The sequence below is a fragment of the Dama dama genome, chromosome 22 (genome assembly GCF_033118175.1).
Source record: "Dama dama isolate Ldn47 chromosome 22, ASM3311817v1, whole genome shotgun sequence".
Lineage (NCBI taxonomy): Eukaryota > Metazoa > Chordata > Mammalia > Artiodactyla > Cervidae > Dama > Dama dama.
The window spans coordinates 19,137,024-19,157,591 of record NC_083702.1 but is presented as its reverse complement, the minus strand read 5'-3'; the positions used below and the strand labels follow the sequence as shown (position 1 = coordinate 19,157,591).

General features: G+C 48.1%; 1 protein-coding gene across 4 annotated transcripts; it reads right to left on the bottom strand.

Moving 5' to 3' along the window:
• Nucleotides 1–336: 336 nt before the first annotated feature.
• PHC1 (polyhomeotic homolog 1) lies at nucleotides 337–19,978 on the bottom strand. 4 transcript variants are annotated; one of them, XM_061124894.1, is made up of 15 exons: nucleotides 19,890–19,978; nucleotides 16,915–17,070; nucleotides 15,656–15,766; nucleotides 14,634–14,714; nucleotides 13,905–14,054; nucleotides 12,844–12,999; nucleotides 8,400–8,895; nucleotides 5,966–6,732; nucleotides 5,269–5,416; nucleotides 4,806–5,017; nucleotides 3,942–4,056; nucleotides 3,127–3,235; nucleotides 2,778–2,928; nucleotides 2,073–2,304; nucleotides 337–1,315 (listed from the first exon to the last, which is right to left on the bottom strand). In XM_061124894.1, the coding sequence occupies exons 2-15, from the start codon at nucleotides 17,026–17,028 to the stop codon at nucleotides 1,161–1,163; spliced, it is 2,997 nt and encodes a 998-aa protein (XP_060980877.1). In that variant the 5' UTR covers nucleotides 17,029–17,070; nucleotides 19,890–19,978; the 3' UTR covers nucleotides 337–1,160. The 4 variants fall into 4 exon arrangements, with proteins under 4 accessions (XP_060980877.1, XP_060980878.1, XP_060980880.1 ...); XM_061124895.1 differs by lacking the exon at nucleotides 19,890–19,978 and having other exon boundaries at nucleotides 12,844–12,975; XM_061124897.1 differs by lacking the exons at nucleotides 12,844–12,999; nucleotides 19,890–19,978.
• Nucleotides 19,979–20,568: the final 590 nt, after the last annotated feature.

The window sequence follows — 20,568 nt, the reverse complement described above, 5'->3', positions numbered from 1 at the left end:
TGAGGACAGAATCAATAAGCAGGGGGCTTTTTTAGCCTTTAGGAAAGAAAATGAAATTATTTCATCTTTGGACTTTTAGATACTTTTAGATATTTCATCTTTGGACTTTGGAATGGTATTTTTTCTTTTCTAAACAGGGAAAATGATGTTATATAAGCATTTTTCTGTTACTTGTTTGCATCCCTCCCCCATACTCTGGTGTTTTAAAAATGCGAAAAATATACATTTTTTTGTACAAAAACACTTAAAAGATTAAAAAAAAAAAAAAAATGTCGGCCTAGTCATTTGTGTGGAAGAAGCCAGCAGATACACTGGAATGATGGAGTAAGAGACAACTGAGACCAATTTTCATCCTTTTACTGAGGAGGAAAAAAATATTTAATATTTTTGTTGTATAAGGAATAGCGCCCACGGCAGGTCCTTCTACTCCAGACCTCAGCCCCACGCACTCCTGCTTTATAAAGCTATAGGACAGAGCAGAGTTGGAATGGAAAGAAAAGTAGGGTAGAAGACAACAGATAAATTGAAGGAAGCAGGAGGGTGCAGAAAGAATGACAACAGCCACACGTGTACCCAATACTTTTAGTCCCTGCAGCAACTCAGAATGATGGCAACCCAGTCCCTACACTGGCCAGTGAGGATGCAGGAGAAGATGTCCAACACTACGGGAGTGACAGCAGAAGTCGGCCACAGCTACAGTCAGGAGGAGCCAGAGGGAAGGGGGAGGACCAGGTTTTGCTACTTGTGTCACACAAGCTGGAAAACTCCCCTGCTGCCGGGGCCGAGGCACACCTACAGTCCACCCATTTTCTTGCCTCGCCACACTGTACATTCCTCCTCCTCCTGGAGAATTCAGACCCTGGCTAGACACTCCACTCCGGGATAAGGCCGAGCAGTCCTAGTTCTCTAGACTGCCTCTTTCACAAAGATTGGATTAGGGTAGGTGAAATTGTGAAGATTTAAAAAAACCCAGAGAAACATCAAAGCTGCCACCATGTAGCACCAGCGACCAGTTCTTCCACGGTTCTTCCCTGTCTTGTTGATCCCCTCCTGCAGAAGACAGCACAGCTCTGTCTTCCTCATGGAGTCTGCTGGCACCAGGTTATAACCTGGACGGTGGGGAGTGTCTGCCTTAGGCTGGTTTGTGCAAGAGGGCCACCTTAGGTCTCCTTGAGGACATTTATCTTAGCACAGATCTTGAGGGCAGGACCCAGCTTGATGTTCATGGCACTCATGAGATGTTCCTCTTTAAGTAATAAGAGGGCCTGTCCATCAATCTCCTGGGAACGAAACTCCTCTGCAATCTCTTGGCAGCCTAGGAGGAAACGGTGGGGTATGTATGAGAAGCTACATGGTATGATCAAAAGTACTTGTCCTAAATCCAGTGATAGTGGCCCGAGATGGCAAGATATGGAAGCAAAATGAAACCAGAGCAACTAGCTGTTTTTAAAAAAAAAGCCAAGATAAAAGAACTAAGGTGTTCCACCAACTAAGCTGTTCAATTCAGATAACTTGAGGAAGGGAAGGGAGAGAGCAAAATATAGTATGTTTTGACACTGGCAAGAAAATCAGCCTTCATGCCATCTTTAAGGGCCCAAATTTCAGACAAAACAGCAAGGAGGGTAGGATGGTTTTCCTTTCTGGAGAAAACTATCCCTTGTCAAGTGCAGTGTATACATGCTCAGTCCCGTCTGACCCCATGGACCATAGCCCACCAGGCTCCTCTGTCCATGGGACTCTGCAGACAAGAATAGTGGAGTGGGTTGCCATTTCCTTCTCCAGGGGATCTTTCCAACCCAGGGGTCGAACCTGTGTCTCCTTCATTGGCAGGCGGGTTCTTTACCACTGTGCCACCTGGGAAGCCTGTTAGCAGAGGACAGTCAACCTAGAAATATTGGGTAACCAGGCTGTGGACAAGTAACCCAAATAAATACCAAAAGCAGCACCTTCATCATACCATACTTAAGTCTCTACGTTTCCATTTACAAAGCCCTGTGGGATGGCCTCAAAAAAACCACAGGACAACAAAGCAATACAGGTGACCTGGGTTCTGGTGGACAGGCCCTTGATACCTTGTAGAGAAGCAATGAACTCATAGACCTCCTCTACGCTCCAGCGGCTAGGATTACTGGATAGGAACACAGGGTTGATGCCATGTAATTCTGGGGTGGGCGGAGCTGTGTTGGGATTCCCCAGGTCACGTTCTCCATGCCCTGCTCTCACGGATAAAGGCCCAGGAGATGTTGGAGAGAGTGCTTCATCGTAACTGGAATTATCTGAACCCCGGCTAGAGTCCTCTTGACCCTACAAGAAAAACAGTGAGGTCATCAGTAAGCGTCATGAGGTCTCCCTCTCTCCCCCCACCCTGGGTTTGAGGCACAGAGGAAAAACTAATCTCAGCACAAGTAAAGTGCTCTGTACTTATGTGCAAATGCCCAAAGTCACTAGCCCACTCTCAAGTGCCTTTCAAGTGTGAACTGTGTCCCTCTTGGTTCCCCTCTTCTGCCAACAACTCCCCTAGATTTTCCCTCCTCTAACAAGGCGTAAGGATTAACAGAAACACAGGTAAATCAGGTGAGAAAAGACGAAAAGAAAAACACAGTAAATCAGGTGAGAAAAGACGAAAAGACCAGGATCTCAGAATCTGGAGTGATGTGATCCACGTGAAACCAGACTTCTGGTCTCACACTTTTTCCCCGGGGAAAGCAGCTGCTCTGCGGGGGAGCAGAAGGGAACAGGCCCGGTTTGCAGCACCGCGCCCCGCACTGGTGGCTCACTCGGTGGCGCTTGCCCTGGATCTTGGCTCGGGCGATGTCCGAGGAGCCGCGACGGGGTCCGCGCCGGCGAACGCGGGCGTAGTTGGCTTCCTGAAATTCTTTCATTTTTCTCCTCTTCAGCCGGAATTGGTGGCTACAGCTCACATTATACCTGTGGGTCAGGGAACACACAGGTCAGGGGTGCTGCTATCCAAGACCACCCTGCTCCCCTGCTCTACATGTGAACCAGGATCTTAGGGGCCGATTTGGGGAAGAGAATGAAGGCAAAGGAGATGTTAGCTCGGAGTCTTGAGCGGATCCTGGGGAAGGGGTGTCTGAGGGAGGAGGGCGAGACGGAAGCCTACTGTACCTCTTAGCGCAAGTCATGGAGCAGAATCTCTTGGAGCCGCGGAACTGCTCGGCAGGGGCGTACTTCCCACAGTACTCACACTTCAGGAGGTTCGCCTTCTTATCTAGCTCTGAAAACAAGGCAGCGCTGCAGGGCTGCGTGGGTTCCTGCTGCTGCTCAGGCCACCCTCAGGCCCAGCGCTGGACTCTAATTACTCTCAGCGCTCCCCACCAAAGACCCACTCAGCCAGAGAATCCCGAAAACAAAGTTCAAAATCCAAAACCTTTATATAAAGACCTGTCCCTCAAGATGTCACAGTCTTCCTAACCTTAAGCCAGATGATCTCCATTTTAAGTGACTAATTTCTTCATAATTCGTAGTCTCAGATTTGACTGCACTTTTCCACAGGAGAGAGGAACTAATTACTAATGCCTGGAAAGATGAGATTCCCCCCGCCCCACATACACACAGACACAGCCGCCCCCGCCCCCCCCCACACACACACAGACACACAAGTTTCCAAAAGCAGGGGAGGGGAAAATGTAAACAAGACTCCTTAACATATATTACAGAATCTAAAATAATAAGAACTGGAAATTAAGAAATAGCCTGAATAGATTATCCTTTGAAAAACACATCCTTATAGTAAATAAACAGCTCAGCTTGAAAAACTTCCCCTTAACCATGGGAACAACTTCTGTGTGATTCTACATATTCTGATGTAGATGGACTTAACATAATTCCCACTTAAAAGAGCTAATTCCTATTTTACGCTAAGTCCTCAAACACATCTCCATCAGCCTCGTTCCTAGATGGGTCTCTAAATGAATACTCACCAGCAGATGGGCTGTCCCCACCCAAGGGACCACCCGACTGATTCTCATTCAGTCCTGTGGTAAGGCCAGTCTGCAGGGGCTTCTCAGACTCTTTCAATAACTGAGAACAACCCACCTGTTCCAGAAAAAGGTGAGTTACATTAGCCTAACTCCTTTCTCTATAGCTTTCCCCACCACTTCTCACCACCACGTCTTTGCCCGGATCTCAGAGTTAATGGCCAAGTCCGACGCAGACAGAACCATTTTCAATATGGCAATCTAGAGTCTCTAGTTGGCTTTTTTAGGATAAGCTGCTGGGGAAGGGGCTCCTACCCCAGCTCCCTATTTTGTCCTTTTCCTTCCTAAATTGCAGGGAACACACTAGGAGGCAAGAGACCTGTGTTCTAAGTCCTGGTTCTGCAACTCATGGTATCCTGAAAAGTCTCTCAACTTCTCCACCACAATTTTCTTCACTATAAAACAACCTAATTAGAGACTTCCCTGGTGGTCTAGTGGTTAAGACTCCAAGCTCCCAATGCAGGGGGCCCAGGTTTAGTCCCTGGTCAGGGAACTAGGATCCCAAATGCTGTACAATGCCCGAATGCTGTACAAAGGGGCCCCAAAACAAACACAAAAAACCATGACAGCCTTAAAGGTCACTTTTTTCCTTTGCTTCTCCTCTCCCCACTATTTTCAGTTCTTGGTCTACATAGTCTTTCTTCTTCTCTTCCCTTCCTTCTTCATAGCTAATCCTACAAACAACAGAACTGAACTGTTCTCTAATAATGAAATAGTTCTGAACCTTCTGAGTCTCTGGAGTCTGAAAAGACAACCCACCAGACAAAGTCCCCACGTGAAAGCCCCACCTTCTGGCCCTGCCCTCACCGGGAAAGGCTCTGCTCCTTCCTGGATAACAAAGCCTTCGATGATGTGGGTGAGGATCTGGGGCTTCACAATGGCCTGGGGGGGCTTGGAGTCACCCATCTGTCTGGACACCATGGCCAGTGAAGGAGGGGGCGCTGATGGGGCAGGAGCCAAAGCTACAATGTCACTGCTCAGGGTGTTAGCATTCGCGCTGGTCACTGGCTCAGCTTTATCTGGAAAATAAACACAAGATTAAGGAACAGGGAGGGGATGACCTAAGTGAGCCAAGGATGAGCCAAGCCAACCTGATCCTCACAGTAACACATGTTCCTCTTTGATCAGTCATCCTGGCTTCCTCGTGTCCAGGTCTCATACACCAAGTTCAGGCCCACATTCTAATGAATCAGACTGAACTCGTAGCCCACTCAGAGCTTTCCTCTCATTTCTGTGCACTCTGGCAGCCCTGCAGAAGTCCGTTCCTCACCTCCAAGACCGCCCTTCTCTTCCATGGCCTTCGGGCTCTCTACCACTGGAGATGTCTTCGCAGGAATCATCGAACTCAATGTGGAGACGTCATCTCGCTCCTCCTCAGACTCAGCCTTGCGCTTTACAGCCAGTGTCTGGGGTTTGCCCTATAAAGTGAAGAACAGGAAGGAAAACAAGATTTATGAGCAAAGGATAATGAGGAAACTCAATTACTCCCACGCTGTCTGAGAAAATTTTCTTAGTTCGAGATTCCCCAATGTATCTATGTCCCATGGTACAGTAAAATTTCTGGTCATTCCCAAGAAGTGTAATTTCTACATCAAGACAAAAGAAAATACAACATTATTTAGTCCTGACCTAGACCTGGAGACCCAGGTTTATCACAGCCCAACCGAGAATTGTTGTTTTTTTAAAGATTGATTTTGGTGGTTAAAGCTGTATCTTAATATAACTCAGTATAGATCCCAAAATACAGAATTTCAGTAGCAAATGTAGGAGTACGAAATTCAGGTATCATATACGTTGATGTCTCTCTCTTACGAAAGACTGAATACATGCCAGGATCTTAACCATCCATTAAACTCTCTTACAAAAGCAGCACTAATATCCTAACCCTCTCACCCTTTACTCCCTTCTGAAATTGAGCTCCGGTCCCCTTGAGGATGCAGTGTGCTCAGTCACAGGGCGACACTCACCGGCAGGTGCACAGACTGCATGTAGAAGGCGGCAGGGACCTGGGCCACCACGGGCGAGGAGGTGGTCGCCCCGCCCTTCACCACGTGCGACGTCCCCTGCACAGGGGCCAGGGTCATCCCTGAGGCCAGCGTGGGCGGGCACTCCTGCAGCGCACCCGGGGCCTGGGATGAAGGCGGCGAGGAGGCCAAATGGGCCTGGCCCGGCGGCACTGTGCCTGGCATCCCCCGGGAAGTGGGGACGGCAGCTGCCAGCTGGGCCAGCCCCAGAGCCTGGGCCTGGGCTGTACCCGGCTGCCGGGTGCCCACCACTTGCACGGGGATGTGGGGTGGGGGCTGCTGGGCAGCGGACATCTTGGCAGCCCCTAGCTGAGGGGGCTTGAGAGGGGCTGCCGGCGGTTTGGACTGAATGGGGATGGGGGGCTTGGGGGCGGGGTCCGGCGGCAGGGACAGGGGTGAAGACTGCAGCATGGGCTGGACGACCAGGGTCTGGGCTGGCTGCTGGGACGGGGACGGCGGGACCGGCTGGGTCGGGGGACCCGGCGGAGGCTGCGGGGCAGTGAGGGTGGTGGCCTGCTGCTGCTGTTGCTGCTGCTGCTGCTGGGCCAGCTGGAGGTGCGTGGCCGTGTGCAGAAGCTGGGACTGGCGGTGCGGGAACTGCTGCTGGTGGTGGATGGCGATCTGCTGCTGGATCACCACCTGCTTCTGCTGGAGGTGGATCTGCTGCTGCTGCTGAATCAGGGAGTGGGGCTGGATCTGCGTGTACGTGGCTGTGGGAACGAGCCCCCGGAGGCACAAAGGGAAGGGAGAGCAGCCATGAGCAACATCATCAAAGGCGCTAAGTCAAAGGAGCCTTCCACAGTTTACCTAGTTGTAGACTCAAACAGCAAATAGAAAGCGAGCTGGAGGGGCCTGACAGGCCACCTGGTTTACACTCTTTCCTCCAAGTCAGACATTACCATCTCCAGCCTTAAAGATGTCAGGGAAAGACCACCTTTGCTCAAGCATGTAACAGTCCTCAGTAATTTCTTACATTTATCTTTTTTTTTTTTTGCTTCACTTAAATCCTGTTACTTGGCACTCAGCAAGTAATGGGCCCACAATGGTGGACCCATCGCCTTCATGATTAGATTCTTTTCCTCAAGCGCGAAGTCCACACTTCATTTGTTTTTACATCCCTAGAACCCAGCCCAGGGCCTGATACACAAGGAACACTTAACAGTACTGAAAAAATAAATGTCCACAAAGGTAAAGATACCAACATCTTCCCATGATTGTCTCGGGTCTCCACGATTCAGTTTAGGTGACCACCCATGAGAAGTTTTAAGAGTCAGCGGCTGTGGGATCAGACTTGACCCAGTTCCCTCCACTGTAAACTGGAGATGTGATCTCCCCTGCTTCACACCCTACCATGGTGCCCAGAGAATATGTGTGACATGAAAGCACTTTGGTATTACAAGTGCCAGAGTTTGTAAAGTGCCATACTAGGTGTTAGTAAAACAACTGATAAGTAACTCTTACATTTGGGGAGTACATTATTCAAATATGCAACACTTAAAGAACTAGAAACAAGGAAGCAAAAATAAATACTACCAGATACGGTACACACATCTAACTCTATCCAAAGCCTGAAAGCAAGCACTACCCTGGGTTATTACTATTATTTATTCTTTTTAATCCTTACCTTCAATACAGCTGATCACAAGTTGGACTATATTAAAGCAGGGCTCTATCTGCTCACCCTAAGTACTCAAAGGCACACTGTCTTCGCTCTATGCTGCCGACTGACCAACAGTAAATGTGTGAGGAGAGAACTCAAAATTGTAAGCTCCATGAGCAGAAAAGTCTGTTTTTCAATGATGTATCCCAGCACCTTCCCTAGAACAGAGCAAGCTATTCAAGAAGAACTGAGTGGGGACTTCCCCGGTGGTCTAGTAGTTAAAATTCCACCTTCCAATGCAGGGGACAGAGGTTTGATCCCTGATCGGGGAACTGAGATCCCACATGCTTGGGACAATTAAGACTGTGCACCACAACTACAGAGAAGCCTGTGCACAGCAATGAAGAACCAAGTACTACAACGAAGACTGTAGCACTTAGCCGCATGCTGCAACTAACCCTCAAAACAATCAAATTAAAAAAAAAAAAAGACAAGACCCTAGTGAATGAAAGGGTAGAGGGAGTAAATTGAAGAAGTCGGGACCTAAGGAGCAGAGGACAAGGCAACTTATAAACTGACTGCTGCCTGGCGGAAACAGACAAGATCCCTCTCTGCTACCTGTCGTCCTGTCTCCTGGACTAATACGAACAAGGTTGATGTGATTCTTTCCTTCCACCATTTCAGGACCAAAACAACCAAGAAGAGCAAAGACATGTACCCTGAAGACATCAAGTTAGCCCCGAGGGAATAAGAACACTATGGGAGGAGACAGCATACCTGAGCTAATGAGGGTCTGGCTGGGAGCAGGAGTGGCGGTCCGGGTGAGGTTCATGCCCACGTTCTGCTGACCAGCCCCATCTGCTTCTGCTTTCTTGGCCGCTGCGCTTTCTGCTTCTGTCTGGCTGCCCTGACTCACAGTCACTGCCTGGGCTGCAGGCAAGGGCTGCACCACTCCGGTGCCCTTCCTGGGGCAGCTCCCACCACCACCCATTCCTGAGGAAGGCAACTGCCCCAAGCCCCCAGGAGCCTGGCCGCCTCCTCCAGGACCCATGGACCCTGGGATGCTAGTCCCACTGCCTCCACTAGTTTGACTGAGGTTGAGGGACTGGCCTGAGGCCCCAGAGGAAGCCTGAGCCACCGCAAGGGCCTGGCTAGAAGCCTGGGAGAGGCTGGAGACAGGGGAGGCCCCAGGAGGGATGGCCTTCTGAGCAGAGCCTTGCATTTGGGGTCCTTGGGCGGAGGCCTGCTGGTTCCTGACGGCCAAGTTCTGCACCTGGAAGACAGGAAGCAAAAGGCAGACTGAGAAACTGGGAGAGCAAGGGGCACTAAAGTGAAAGATTACCATGACTGAGTCAGAAACAGTGACGACAGCTACAGGTATTCCACGGCCCCCCTCAGCTGTACCCTCACCTGTACAAACACAGTGAAGGCCTTCCCAGAGAGGAGCTCTCAAGTTATATCTGATTCTCAGTCTTCTTCATTCACTATCAAATCTGTCATCAAGTTTGGTTATTTTATTCTTTCAAAATGTCTCAGACCTTCCCTTTCTTCCCCATTCATTCATGCAACATCTACAAATCACCGACTATGCTGCAGGTACCGCACTGGATACTGGGAATGCAGAGACGAAAGACACAAGCCCCTGCTTTTAATGAGTAATTTCTACCCAAGAAAACAAGAAAACCAAGTTACACCATGCACAGATATGCAACCAGCGCTAGGGGAGGGCAGAGGAGGAAGAGTAGTAACTCAGACTAGGGCGTGAGGGGAGACATTCTAACACAGGCGATGTCTGAGCTGAGAACCAACAGGGTGTGAAGACACAGGTAACAACAGTGCAAGACCACTGAGCCAAGAAAGAGCACCATGTTTTTGGAAATGATAACTATCTCATTATGTTTGGGGCAGGCTGGAGGGAGTGGCAAGAAATGAAGCTGGGCACGTAGGCTGAGGCTAGAAAGAGACCAGATCTTGAAGGGCTTGGAATGTTAAAATAAGAAAGTCCCAGCACCGAGCACAGTGCCTGACAGACTGCAAGTGGTCCAATGTATCAACGGAGAGAAGGGATGATGAGCTCTTAATAAATCACAGGAAGCCACTGAAGAATATTCGTCAGAAAGACCACGATCAACTCTATGGTCGAAACCATTCTTTTAAACACTGCTGATGAAAGTGTAAATGAGCACAGCCACTCTGGAAAACAATTTGGCATTTTGTCCTAAAGTTGAATATTCATACACGCCCTAACCCAGGAGTCCCACAAGAGAAGTGCTCGCTGTAGACAATGGGAGGCATGTGTAAGAATGGTCACAGCAGCACTAGTCACCCTAACAAAAGCCTAAAAACCAACCAAATGGCCAGTCAGAAGACAGGATGAATGAACTGTAGTATATTCACACAATGAAATAGTACATGGAAATCAAAACAAAGTACAATGACACATGCAACAATACAGGTGGATTTTGATAATAAGTTATTTAATGAAGGCATTCCCCAAAGGATTATATACAATATAAGTACCTTTTAGATTTAAACACAAATTTATATTATATATATATCCACATAGTATCTGGAACTTGCTTCTAAATAATCCACAGATGAAGGGAAGGTGCCTGGAGAAATTGACCACATGTCAATAAATGCTGAGTTTGGATGGCTAAGCACTTACAGATTCATATTTCTTTCTGTTTTTGTATATGTTTGAAATGTTCCACATTAAAAAGAACATTTTAGAAATATAGTAAAGGCAGTAAAACTATACAAAAAGGGTTACAGGGAAGGATGAATCAGAACGACCGTCACCATGGATGAGTAGGGGTAGGCAGTGGAGCTCCATCTGGAGCTAGGGGTGGCTTATTACATGATTAAAACTTACAGAGTAAATGTTTTAAAAAGTAGACCATAAATAAACCATTGATGAGAGGATGCCATGAGTCAAGGATTGTTATGATTCATCAAATTCTGTAGGCCAGAGGTACAATTAAAAATAATGTTAGGGAAGTTTGTGAGAGAATGGATATATGTATATAAATGGCTGAGTCTCTTTGCTGCTAACCTGAAACTATCACAACAGATGTTAATAGGCTGTATTCTGATACAAAATAAAAAGTTTTTTTTTAAAAAAGTAACAATGTATATCATCTTATCCTGATAGTACAATGGGAGAGGATTAGAAGCAGATAAGGCTGAAATCAAGAGGCCAGTTAGGAAACCAGTACAGTAATTCAGGAGAAAAATAAAAGAACCCAAATTCAGACAATAGTAATAAAGAAGAGAACTAATAGCTTCCGAGAGAGATTTACAAAAATCATCAGGACTGGGTACTGGGTCACTTACATATTACCTGGCAATTATGAAGTTTTTTCTAATTAGCTTCCTTCCCGTCATGGCTATTTAAAACTTTCCTCCTCTCCCTGCACCTCTGAACCACTTCCTCTTTCCCCTCTCACTGTTCACTCCCACAGAGATGATAAAACCATATCTGGTCCCACCGCCAAACCTGGCCCTGTACCTCCATAAGCCCCCATCATTTACCCCTCACCCCGGCCACCTTCTCTCCTTCCTCCTATCAAAGGCTTGCTAGGCTCAGGATCTCATTCCCTCCTCCTCAATTCTTTCCTGTCCCTTCATTCACCTCTCCTCTGCTGGCTCCCTCCCACCGCCAAGCCTGAACCCCCTCCCCAAGCCCAGCTTTACCCTCCTCTCCTGTTCCTACATTCAAGGCTGAGGAATGTGGCCTGTCTGATCACAAAGACAGCCAAACTCTTAAACACTCACTGTGTCCAGGCACAGTTCAAACACTTACACACATCAACTCACTGAGTCCTCACAACATACCCCGGGACAAGTATTTTATAACGGCTATTTAATAGACAAAGAAATTGTGGCAAGAAGATGTTGGGCCATTTGCAGGGGTCACAGTAAGTCAAAGAGTTGGAATTGACCCTAACGAAGATTCACACTTTCAACCACTACTCTGTCCGTCCACAGACCGACACACAAACATCTGATGAATAGATGTATAAGTGAAAGAACTGCTGTGAAAGCAGGTTCTACCTCATCCTGACCCCCAACCCTACTACTGTAGTCTAAACCAAAGACCGTATCTGTAAGTGACCCCAACAGTTTCTTGGCAGGTTTCCTCATTTCTCTTCCTTCTCCAGGCACAGGCTCCGAAATCAGTCTTTCTCAAGTAGTTTCCTGACCTTCTTAATCTGCTGTTCAAGTCAGCAGTGCCGCTGCTACCTACAAAGTCATGTGGCTTTCAGACGTGTCCTTAACAATGCCCTTTCCTGCCACAGGCTTGTTGTCTCCACTTTATTCACTCATCTCCAACTCACAGTCACGTATCTGAGTCAGGCTTTGACACATGCTATTCTCTCTCCAGTGTTCATGCTACTACTAATCAAATGCCACCCATCCTTTAAGAATCTGCTCAAGTTCACTGAAATGCAGAGCTCCATGTTTACTTGCTGACTGATAAAAACTAAAAGAATGAAATAAGTACCACGAGACCCCAGTCTGTATGCCATGCAAAAGCAGCTAAAACATTGCTCTCTATATATCTATTTTTGTTTGAGATAAGGCACAGGAAACACAATGGTAAGGAAGATTATACTGGGAACCTTTAGGAGAAACAGACTGCTGAAGGTTGAAAGCTACAGTAACTCATAGAGAAGAAATCAAGTGTTCTGCCAGCAACTCAGCTTGATGTCTGTCTAACCAGAATTCCCTTCACCATCCCTTATCTTCCAGAGTACTGCAAGAAGAGGGAACTAGGACTTTCTGAATAAAACTGAGCTACAGAGGGCTAAGAGGAGGGCAGGGACGCCGGTCCTGTGTTAAGAATAAGGCTTCCCTGGATGAGGGGAGTTTGGTGGGGAAATGGATACACATATATGTATGGCTGAGTACCTCTGCTGTCCACCTGAAATTACCAAACCATTATCAGCTATAATTCAATATAAAATAAAAAGTTTAAAAAAAAAAAAGGAGGTGGCTTCCCATATCCACAGGGCTGTTTTCAGTCAAGTCTGCTTCCCTTCCTAATTCAAATAACTAAAAAGGTGTAAGGGATTCAAGTTCTACAGAAATTGAGGTAGGGGGAAAAAAAAAAAGGATTCTGAAAAGTGGTAATGGGGTGGAAGGGTGGTCCCTGGTCCGAGGCCACTCCATTCGCCCTCCCCAGGGCCCGTCCGCAGGTCGAGTGGTCGCCACTGACCTGATCGGCATCTGTGTGGACTCCAGGAGACTGAGCAGATGGCGCCTCCTGCTGGACTGCAGCCACCGCCCCGTTAGGCATCAGGATGAGTTGGGAGGCTAGAGGCACATTCCGGCCCAGGGTCCGGTTTACCTGCAATAGGTTTCCCAGCTGTGGCTGGCAAGGAGAGGAGGAAGAGGAAGAACAGAGGAAACAGAACAAGAGAAAGAGGAGACAGACAGAAGAAACGGAAGGGAAGGACCACAAGACAAAATAAACAGAAGATACGAAACCGCTAAGCCCTGCCCCTTTCCATACCAACCCAGGAGACCCTCATCCTCTGCGTGCGATGAATCATCTGAAGAAAACCTGGAACGTGTATAAACTACACACTGACAACAAAGAGTCAAACATCAAAGAGGCTGAGACAATGAGGAGTTGGGAGCAGGGTTTATATATACTAAGCAGACAGGCCAAGAGGTGACACTTAGGATTTGTGCACGTGAGCCATGGCTTTAAAGATTAGACTGTATCTGGTGCAAATTTCTTTAATACTGAGGTGAAATCTTCTAACTTAGGATCTCAATTGTTTGCAAGCTACCTGTGAACACTGAACGTCACATCTAGAGGTAAGTCAGGCAAGGAAGCAGATCAGCTTGTCCTAAAACATCTGGGTAACCAAGACGACACGGGCTTCCCTTGTGGCTCAGTTGGTAAAGAATCCGCCTGCAGTGCGGGAGACCTGGGTTTGATCACTGGGTTGGGAAGATCCCCTGGAGAAGGGAAAGGCTACCCACTCCAGTATTCTGGCCTGGAGAATTCCATAGACTGTACAGCCCATGGGATCACAAAGAGTCAGACAAGACTGAGTAACTTTCACTTTCAACCATGATGACATAAAACAGCTTTCACTCTGGGAAATTCCCTGGTGGTCCAGTGGTTAAGACTCGAGCCTGGGTTCAATCCCTAGTTGGGGAACTAACATCCCAAAAGGTGCACAGTGCAGCCAAAAAAAAAAAAGGCTTTCACTCAACAAGTCAGAGAACAATTGTGCCCCTGGGACAAGGGTGGCTGTGGCTTACCCGCAGATACATCTGGGCCTGGGACTGGTTGAGGGGTGGGGAGGTGGTGTTCCCCAGTAGCACAGATTGGGTCAAAGTGGTAGCACTGGGAGAGCTCACACTCTGGGACCGGCTGATGAGCTGGGCGGCCGACGTGGTGGCCAGATTGATCTGTGTGGTACAGAAGGGAACCAGGATTAAGGATGGGGGAAGAGACACAAGGAAATACACATGACTGACAAACTCAGAGTGACACCAGCAAAAGCAGAGTATCTCACGTTCAGAGAGTCAGGAAGAAATGAACACCTTACCATCCACACCTGTCATCCTGGCCTCTGAAGGCTATCAGCAAAGTACAGAAACCGCGCCCTAATCACCAGTGTTAAGAGCTGAGGAGCAAAGGACGAAATGGAACAGATTCTACTTCTCAGTCAAGCGTCCAGCGATTAGCCCTTGGGACCCTTTGATTCCTCCTGCCCAGGATTTTCTTCCTCCTTAAGACACCTCTACAGATCCACGCTGGTTATTCTCCCTTTTACTGATATTCTCTACACATGATCAGTAAATACCATCAATGGTGCAATAAACACTCTCAGATCAGTGGCACAAAGTATTGGATTGGCCGAAAAGTGCACTCAGGTTTCCTGAAATATCTTACAGAAAAATCTGAATGTTGGCAAACCCAAGAATTTAACTGAAAGACACAGACCCAGGGAGGAAAGCCCCTCGGTGGGGACAGGCAGTACTCACGGAGGCCTGGGTGGTGGAGGTCTGCTGCTGTGCAGTGCTGGTGTTTGGGGAGCTGGCCTGCCGACTGGCAGCAATTGTGGCCTGTTAGGGGGCAAAGAAGACAGGGGAGAGCAGAGACAACGAAGGCAAAGGCTCTGAATCTTCCAGGGACAAATCACAGGCACAAAATATAACTGAGATTTCAGGTAAGAGCAATGACCCTCTACTATGGAGCAAGGACAACTGTGTTCACTATGTTAATCACCCCCATATTACTACATATGCTAACCCCATGACTCCCACATAACCCGCCAAGGGCAGTAGGCAGCCCGTGTTCTTTCTCCCGCTTTCATTTAGCTGGAAGAACCGTTGGTCAGGTCACATCAGGAGTCACTGCTAAGTCCAGCCCAGAGCTGCCCAATCGATACAAATGTAAGGTGAGCCACCTATATCATTTTCTAATATGAACCTTTTTCAAAGGGTGAAAAGAAACAGAAGTAAACTTTAAAAATTTACTTTATTCAAGCTGACCTGTCTCATTTTAACACCTCCCAACATAAACGGACTACTGAGCATTTTCAAACTAAAAAGTCTCCAAAATCCAAAATCTTCTCCCATACCTCCATCTGGACTAGCTGCATTTTTTTTTTTAAAGGAGATGGATTTTCTAAAATATGTGACTGGGTCCCGTCTTAGTTGTGGTACTCATAGTCCTCGTCCCCCGCACTGCAGGGCAGATTCTCAACCACTAGACCACCAGGGAAGTCCTAGACTAGCTGTATTTTAGTGCTCACAGCTGCCTGTGGCTAACGGCTACTACACTGGACAGTGCAGGGCTAGCACACAGTCGTGCTACCTCTAAAAGGCAGTTCTCCCACGGTTCTTACTGTGAGCCCACACGCTGAGGTCCACTCATCCTCCTGAGTTCACAGGAGGCACAGGACACTGTTCCCAGCCTGGCTCAGTGGAGGGTGTAGCGTGTCCCGACCCACCTGTACTGCCTGTCCCCTCCCTCCTGGGCCAGCTGGCTGCTGACCTCTCACCTGCTGGACGGCAGCCAGGCTATGCAGCTGGGCATTGCTGAGCTGCTGCTGGAGCATGAACTGGTGGAAATACTGAGCCGCGTTGGGCTGACGCTGCAGTGCCTGCAGAGCCTGGGGAGAAAGAGAAGGGAATCAGTCCACTGGGGATGAACCACTCCTGACTCCTGTGCTGTGGAAATCACTGGGATCCTGGGAAAGGGACACATGGGGAGGAGAGAAACAAAGGAAAAGATGGGTGTCTGGTTAGCCTGTTGACATCTGATATGTCCTTTTTTATATCAGAACCCGCGAGTTCATGTAGTCCTTAAAAAGTAGGGACACAAGTAATTGAAAAATACAGCAGTATAATCTCACATGAATTTGTATTTCCCAAAATGGAATCTGGAAATATCTGATATAACAAAGAATTAGGACTAAACTAGTTGAAAATAAATGTAATGTTGATTAATGTAAAGAGAAGAAGAAAATAAAAGACCATATTCTGGGGACACATAAAAGGTGATAGAGCCCTGTCTGTGTGTGTGCTCAGTCGTGTCCAACTCTTTTAGACCCCACGAACTACAACCTGCCAGGCTCCCCTGTCCAGGGAATTCTCCAGGCAAGAATACTGGAGTGGGCTGCCATTTCCTTCTCCAGGGGATCAACCCAGGGATCAAACCCACGTCTCTTGCATCTCCTGCACTGGCAGGATGATTCTTTACCACTGAGCCACCTAGGAAGCCCAACAGGGCCCTAAAGGGTTGAAGATGATGAAAAATAGAATAAACAGTGACCATGAAAGGCTGCATCAGGTAAAATTTTCAAGTAACCGGAATTTTTAAACATCTACAGTATAATGCTAACACGTGTTTATAAAGACAGTATCAGTAATTCAGTTTTGGCGTTAACTTCAAAGCCAAAACTGCATTCCCTTTTTTTCTTTCCAGGAGCCAAAATAGTTGAGGTTCTTAACTTCCACTACCCACAGTGATTTTCAAGAAAGACCCAAAAATAATAACCTGACAATCCTTGAAGAGAAATGGTTAATGAGAATCTAGCAACATGAACTGAATGATATAAAAACCTTAAAGACTGATATCTCGTTCTGCCTGCTTGCTCAAACTGTTGTAAACCCCAAAGGTCCTCAGACCTGGAAGAGACCTTTGTCATCACCTGATCGGACTCACCCAGTTTGCCTGAAAGAAACCAAGGGTGATTATCTTCCTGCATCCTTGCCCACCCCAAGCCAATGCTCACAGACCCTCAGTGCTGAGCCTCACCTGCACGGCCTGCCGTTCATACAGTGACATTTGAGCGATCTGGGGCCGAGAGCTGCCCCCAGAGCCGGAACTCCCATTGGTGGAGTTGGAGTTCTGTTCACTCTCAGTCTCCATGGTAGAGGTCCAGGGTCCCCCCGGCTGGCGCTGACTCCAGACCTAGATGGAAGTAGCAACAGGTTAAAATGTGCACCTGATCTCAAATGACTATTTCATGTTACTATTGATTCAAGTTACCTAAGAACCTTCCTTTTCTTCCAGAAGCCATGATTGCTCTGTTTTAATAACGACCAAATCTTCAATACACTTATAACCATATCTTCCCCACACCATCTTTTGAAACTAAGTGATGTCTCAAAAGAAACAACTTTTACATACTCCATCCTGGCTGTCATTAAATAGAAAATGGCCTGAATGTAAGATGGTTCCTTATAAGAGTAAGGCTACTTTATATCTCCATCACACTCATAGTTTAAAATCGTCCCATTTAAAACTTACTGTTACCTCATTTTTATCTGCATATGCAACATCATTATCAGCCTCACCTTAACAATGGCCACCCTGTACTGAGAAGTCACTAGGTGCTTCCTCTCACTGGGCTAGGCCCTTCACTTCCATTATTTATCAGTGCTTTATGGTAAATACAATTATCTTCACTTTTCAATTGTGGAAATGAGGTTTTCAGAGGTTAAGGAAGTAGTTCTAGTTAAGTATCAAATCTTTACACTAGGATACAGGTCTTCAAACCAAAAACAATCTAGTTAAGGCTGTGTCACTCACTTCGAGTACCCATTGTCTTCATTCCATGGAGGAGGGACTTATGTTACAGAAAGACCAAAGCAACATAGAAAGTCATAAAACTGGGAGATATAAGAGCTAGCCTATAGCCCATCTCACCCAAAGAACTGCCTGGCTGGAGCTGGGGCTACTAGTAACACCTTGGCCATGTTACTTTATCTTCTTAAACCTCAGTTCCTCTGGATGCAGAGAAGGCTTCCCAAGTAAATATAACACATCATTGTAACAAATGACTTACAGGTATTAAACATAGTAAAGACAGCAATCAAATCTTCAAGAAAGGAAGATTCAACGTTTCAGTCCACTAAAGTAGCCAGAATTTATCCTCTGGGGTCTACTCTAAAATTTGCAAAGAACATGTGAAAACATTGCTAAGAACACAGGAAAGAAACAGATGAGAAGTAAGAAGAAACATGCCATCAAAGCAGCATTAAATGACAATAAGCTTCTTTGGTTCTTTCTTTTTTTGTCCCTTCTTTTGCTAAACCTAAGTACTATTTTTTCTCTACTTCTGAGGCATGGAGAAGCCATTGTAAATATCAGGTCAGCACAGCAATTTGGTTTAGGAATGTAAACATCAAATCAGAATATCTGCTAAGGTGTGTCGATAGTTTTACTCAGGTGAATCCATTTTAATGATATCATCCAAAACAAAGAAAGTAAATAAAATCAAACTGCTTGGCCCTGGAAATTAGAGTTGGGGAGATTTCTTACAGGTCCATTCCCAGTTACAATCTGATTACATCCTTATCCTCCAAGAATTCAGTTGTTCAGGAAGAGCAAATGTCACTGCAAACATGGATATAACCCATGAAGAACATAGGAGAAATCACACTGGCTTCAAGTCTAGTCTGTCTTCACCCCACATCTTTTGCCAAAATATCAAAGCACTAAACAGATACAGACCCATGAATCCTCATTATCAGCATGCGGAGGAAAGAGTGGGTAAGCATTAGAGGCAGCACAGCATAGTTGTATAGATGACCGACTTAGTTCACTAGACTCAGAGAGAGGAGACCCCCTTTACTAGCTAGAGGGGACATGAATTCCCTTCGTAGATGAAAAGGCTAATAAACTATATGATCCCCATCTCCCCCCAAAATGGAAGTCTTAATAATTTTTCAGGTTGTGAAATAGAAAAGAGCTGGAAAGAGACCAGCTTAAAGTCTTAAACAAAATCAGGAGAAACTGTCATCAAAACCAGGATTCCTGGATCCCAGGCACATAAATCTATTCATTTGTGCTCAGTGTCGGGACTGTAAAATCAAATACAGAAAATGAAGAACACAGAAAGTCTGGGAGGCACAGTCAATTTAAATTTTCAGAATTTAACTGGAAGAGAAAGCATGAAAAGCTGAGCCATAGAGGTCCCCGGAATCACGAAACTGGGGTCATCCTGAAAGATAGTATTTGGGGGTGTGTGGATGGGTTGGAGCAAATCTTTGGAAAGGAGCTAGAGGAAGATAATGAAGTGGACCAGGTACCGGGCCTCCTGAGCCAAGAGTTGGAGGAAATCAATTTCCCCAAGCATGAAACTCTTGTCTCTCAGCAAAGATGGGGCACAGATAGGAAGGGGGCAGGAGAAGGGGACGGGTTCGGGGTAGACTATGCCACAGAAATGGAAGCCATCTGAAGAATAGGAGAGTTGACGCCCCCAGGGGTCCTTGTATCTAGAACCTAGATGAGAACGAGTTCCCAAGAGGAATCAAACCCACCGGGAGAAGGGGGGCTCACGGAGCGGTGGTGCCAGGAGTGAACCGACCCCAAGTGAGCGGAGAAGTGTGCTTACTGATAGCGGGGAGACAGGCAGCGGGGAGACAGAAATCGAGGAACTGGGGGGCTGAGGAACCCAGGGGACCAGAAAAAAGCAGAGAGAGAACTAGACGGCACGCTTGGATGGGAGAGCCAAAGTCAGAGGAGGGAAAATGAATGAGAGAAGGAGGGGTCAGGAGCAACTAGGGTGACGGACGGACAGCAGTGAGCACAGCGAAAATGAATAGAAGAGCGAGAGGCTCGGGCGGCGGAGCGAAGGACCGCAGGGCAAGCGCCAGAGGTAGGCAGGGAAAGACGCCGGGGGAGGTACCTGGGGCGTTCCACAGCCCGCGGCGGCTGCAGAAACATCCCCGCGCGGCCAAGCCCCCGGAGGTCCTGCCCCTGCCCCGCCGCGGCCGCCCGCTTACCTCCGCGCCTGGCTCCGCACCCGGGCGCTCCCGGGATAGGGGGTGGGGGGCGTCCACCTCACGTGCCGGGGTCCCCGGGCGCCGGGCCGGGCGGGGGGCGCGCTCGGCCTCCGCGGCGGGCTCCCCTCGCCTCCTCCCCTTCCTGGAGGGGCGGGGGCGCCGAGGGCGGGGTGGGAGGCGCCCGGCGCGGCCGCGGCTCCCCGCCCCTCCCGCCGCTCCGGGTGCGGGCCGGCCGCGGCTCCGCCAGGACTCCGGGGCTCGCTCCGGGGCCTGTCACTTCCTGCCGGGCTGAGAGGGTGGGGGCGGCAGGCCGGGGGCTGCGGGCCCGGCTGGAGGAGGGGGCTGGCGGGGAGGTGCTTCCGGGGCAGCCGGACCCCTCCCCCGTCCCTCCCCCTCCCCTCCGTGGCCTCCCCCCTCCCTCCCGCGCGTCCCTCGTTTCCTGCCGGCGCCCGTTGCCATGACGACGCCGCTGCCGGGCCTCCGCGCTCTAGGCCTCGGGGTTTTTTTTTTTTCCCTCTCACGCTCTTTCTCCTCTTTTTTTCCCTTCTTTCTCTCCGAAGGCTGCTCGTCGGTGGGAGGGAAGAAACCGAGAAAGTGGTGGCCTCTAGCGGGGGAAACTCACCTCTCTCAGAAAAGGAGAGGGAGATGGGAGAAGGGAGGGAAGTGACGTGAAGAAGGG

Coding starts and splice junctions, on each gene's coding strand:
- PHC1 (XM_061124894.1), bottom strand. CDS start 17,028: ATGGAGACTGAGAGTGAACAGAACTCCAACTCCACCAATGGGAGTTCC. Junction 14,715..15,655: donor GCCTGGCTGCCGTCCAGCAG/GTGAGAGGTCAG, acceptor GCCCCCTAACAG/GCCACAATTGCTGCCAGTCG. Junction 6,733..8,399: donor CCAGACCCTCATTAGCTCAG/GTATGCTGTCTC, acceptor TCGTTCCCACAG/CCACGTACACGCAGATCCAG.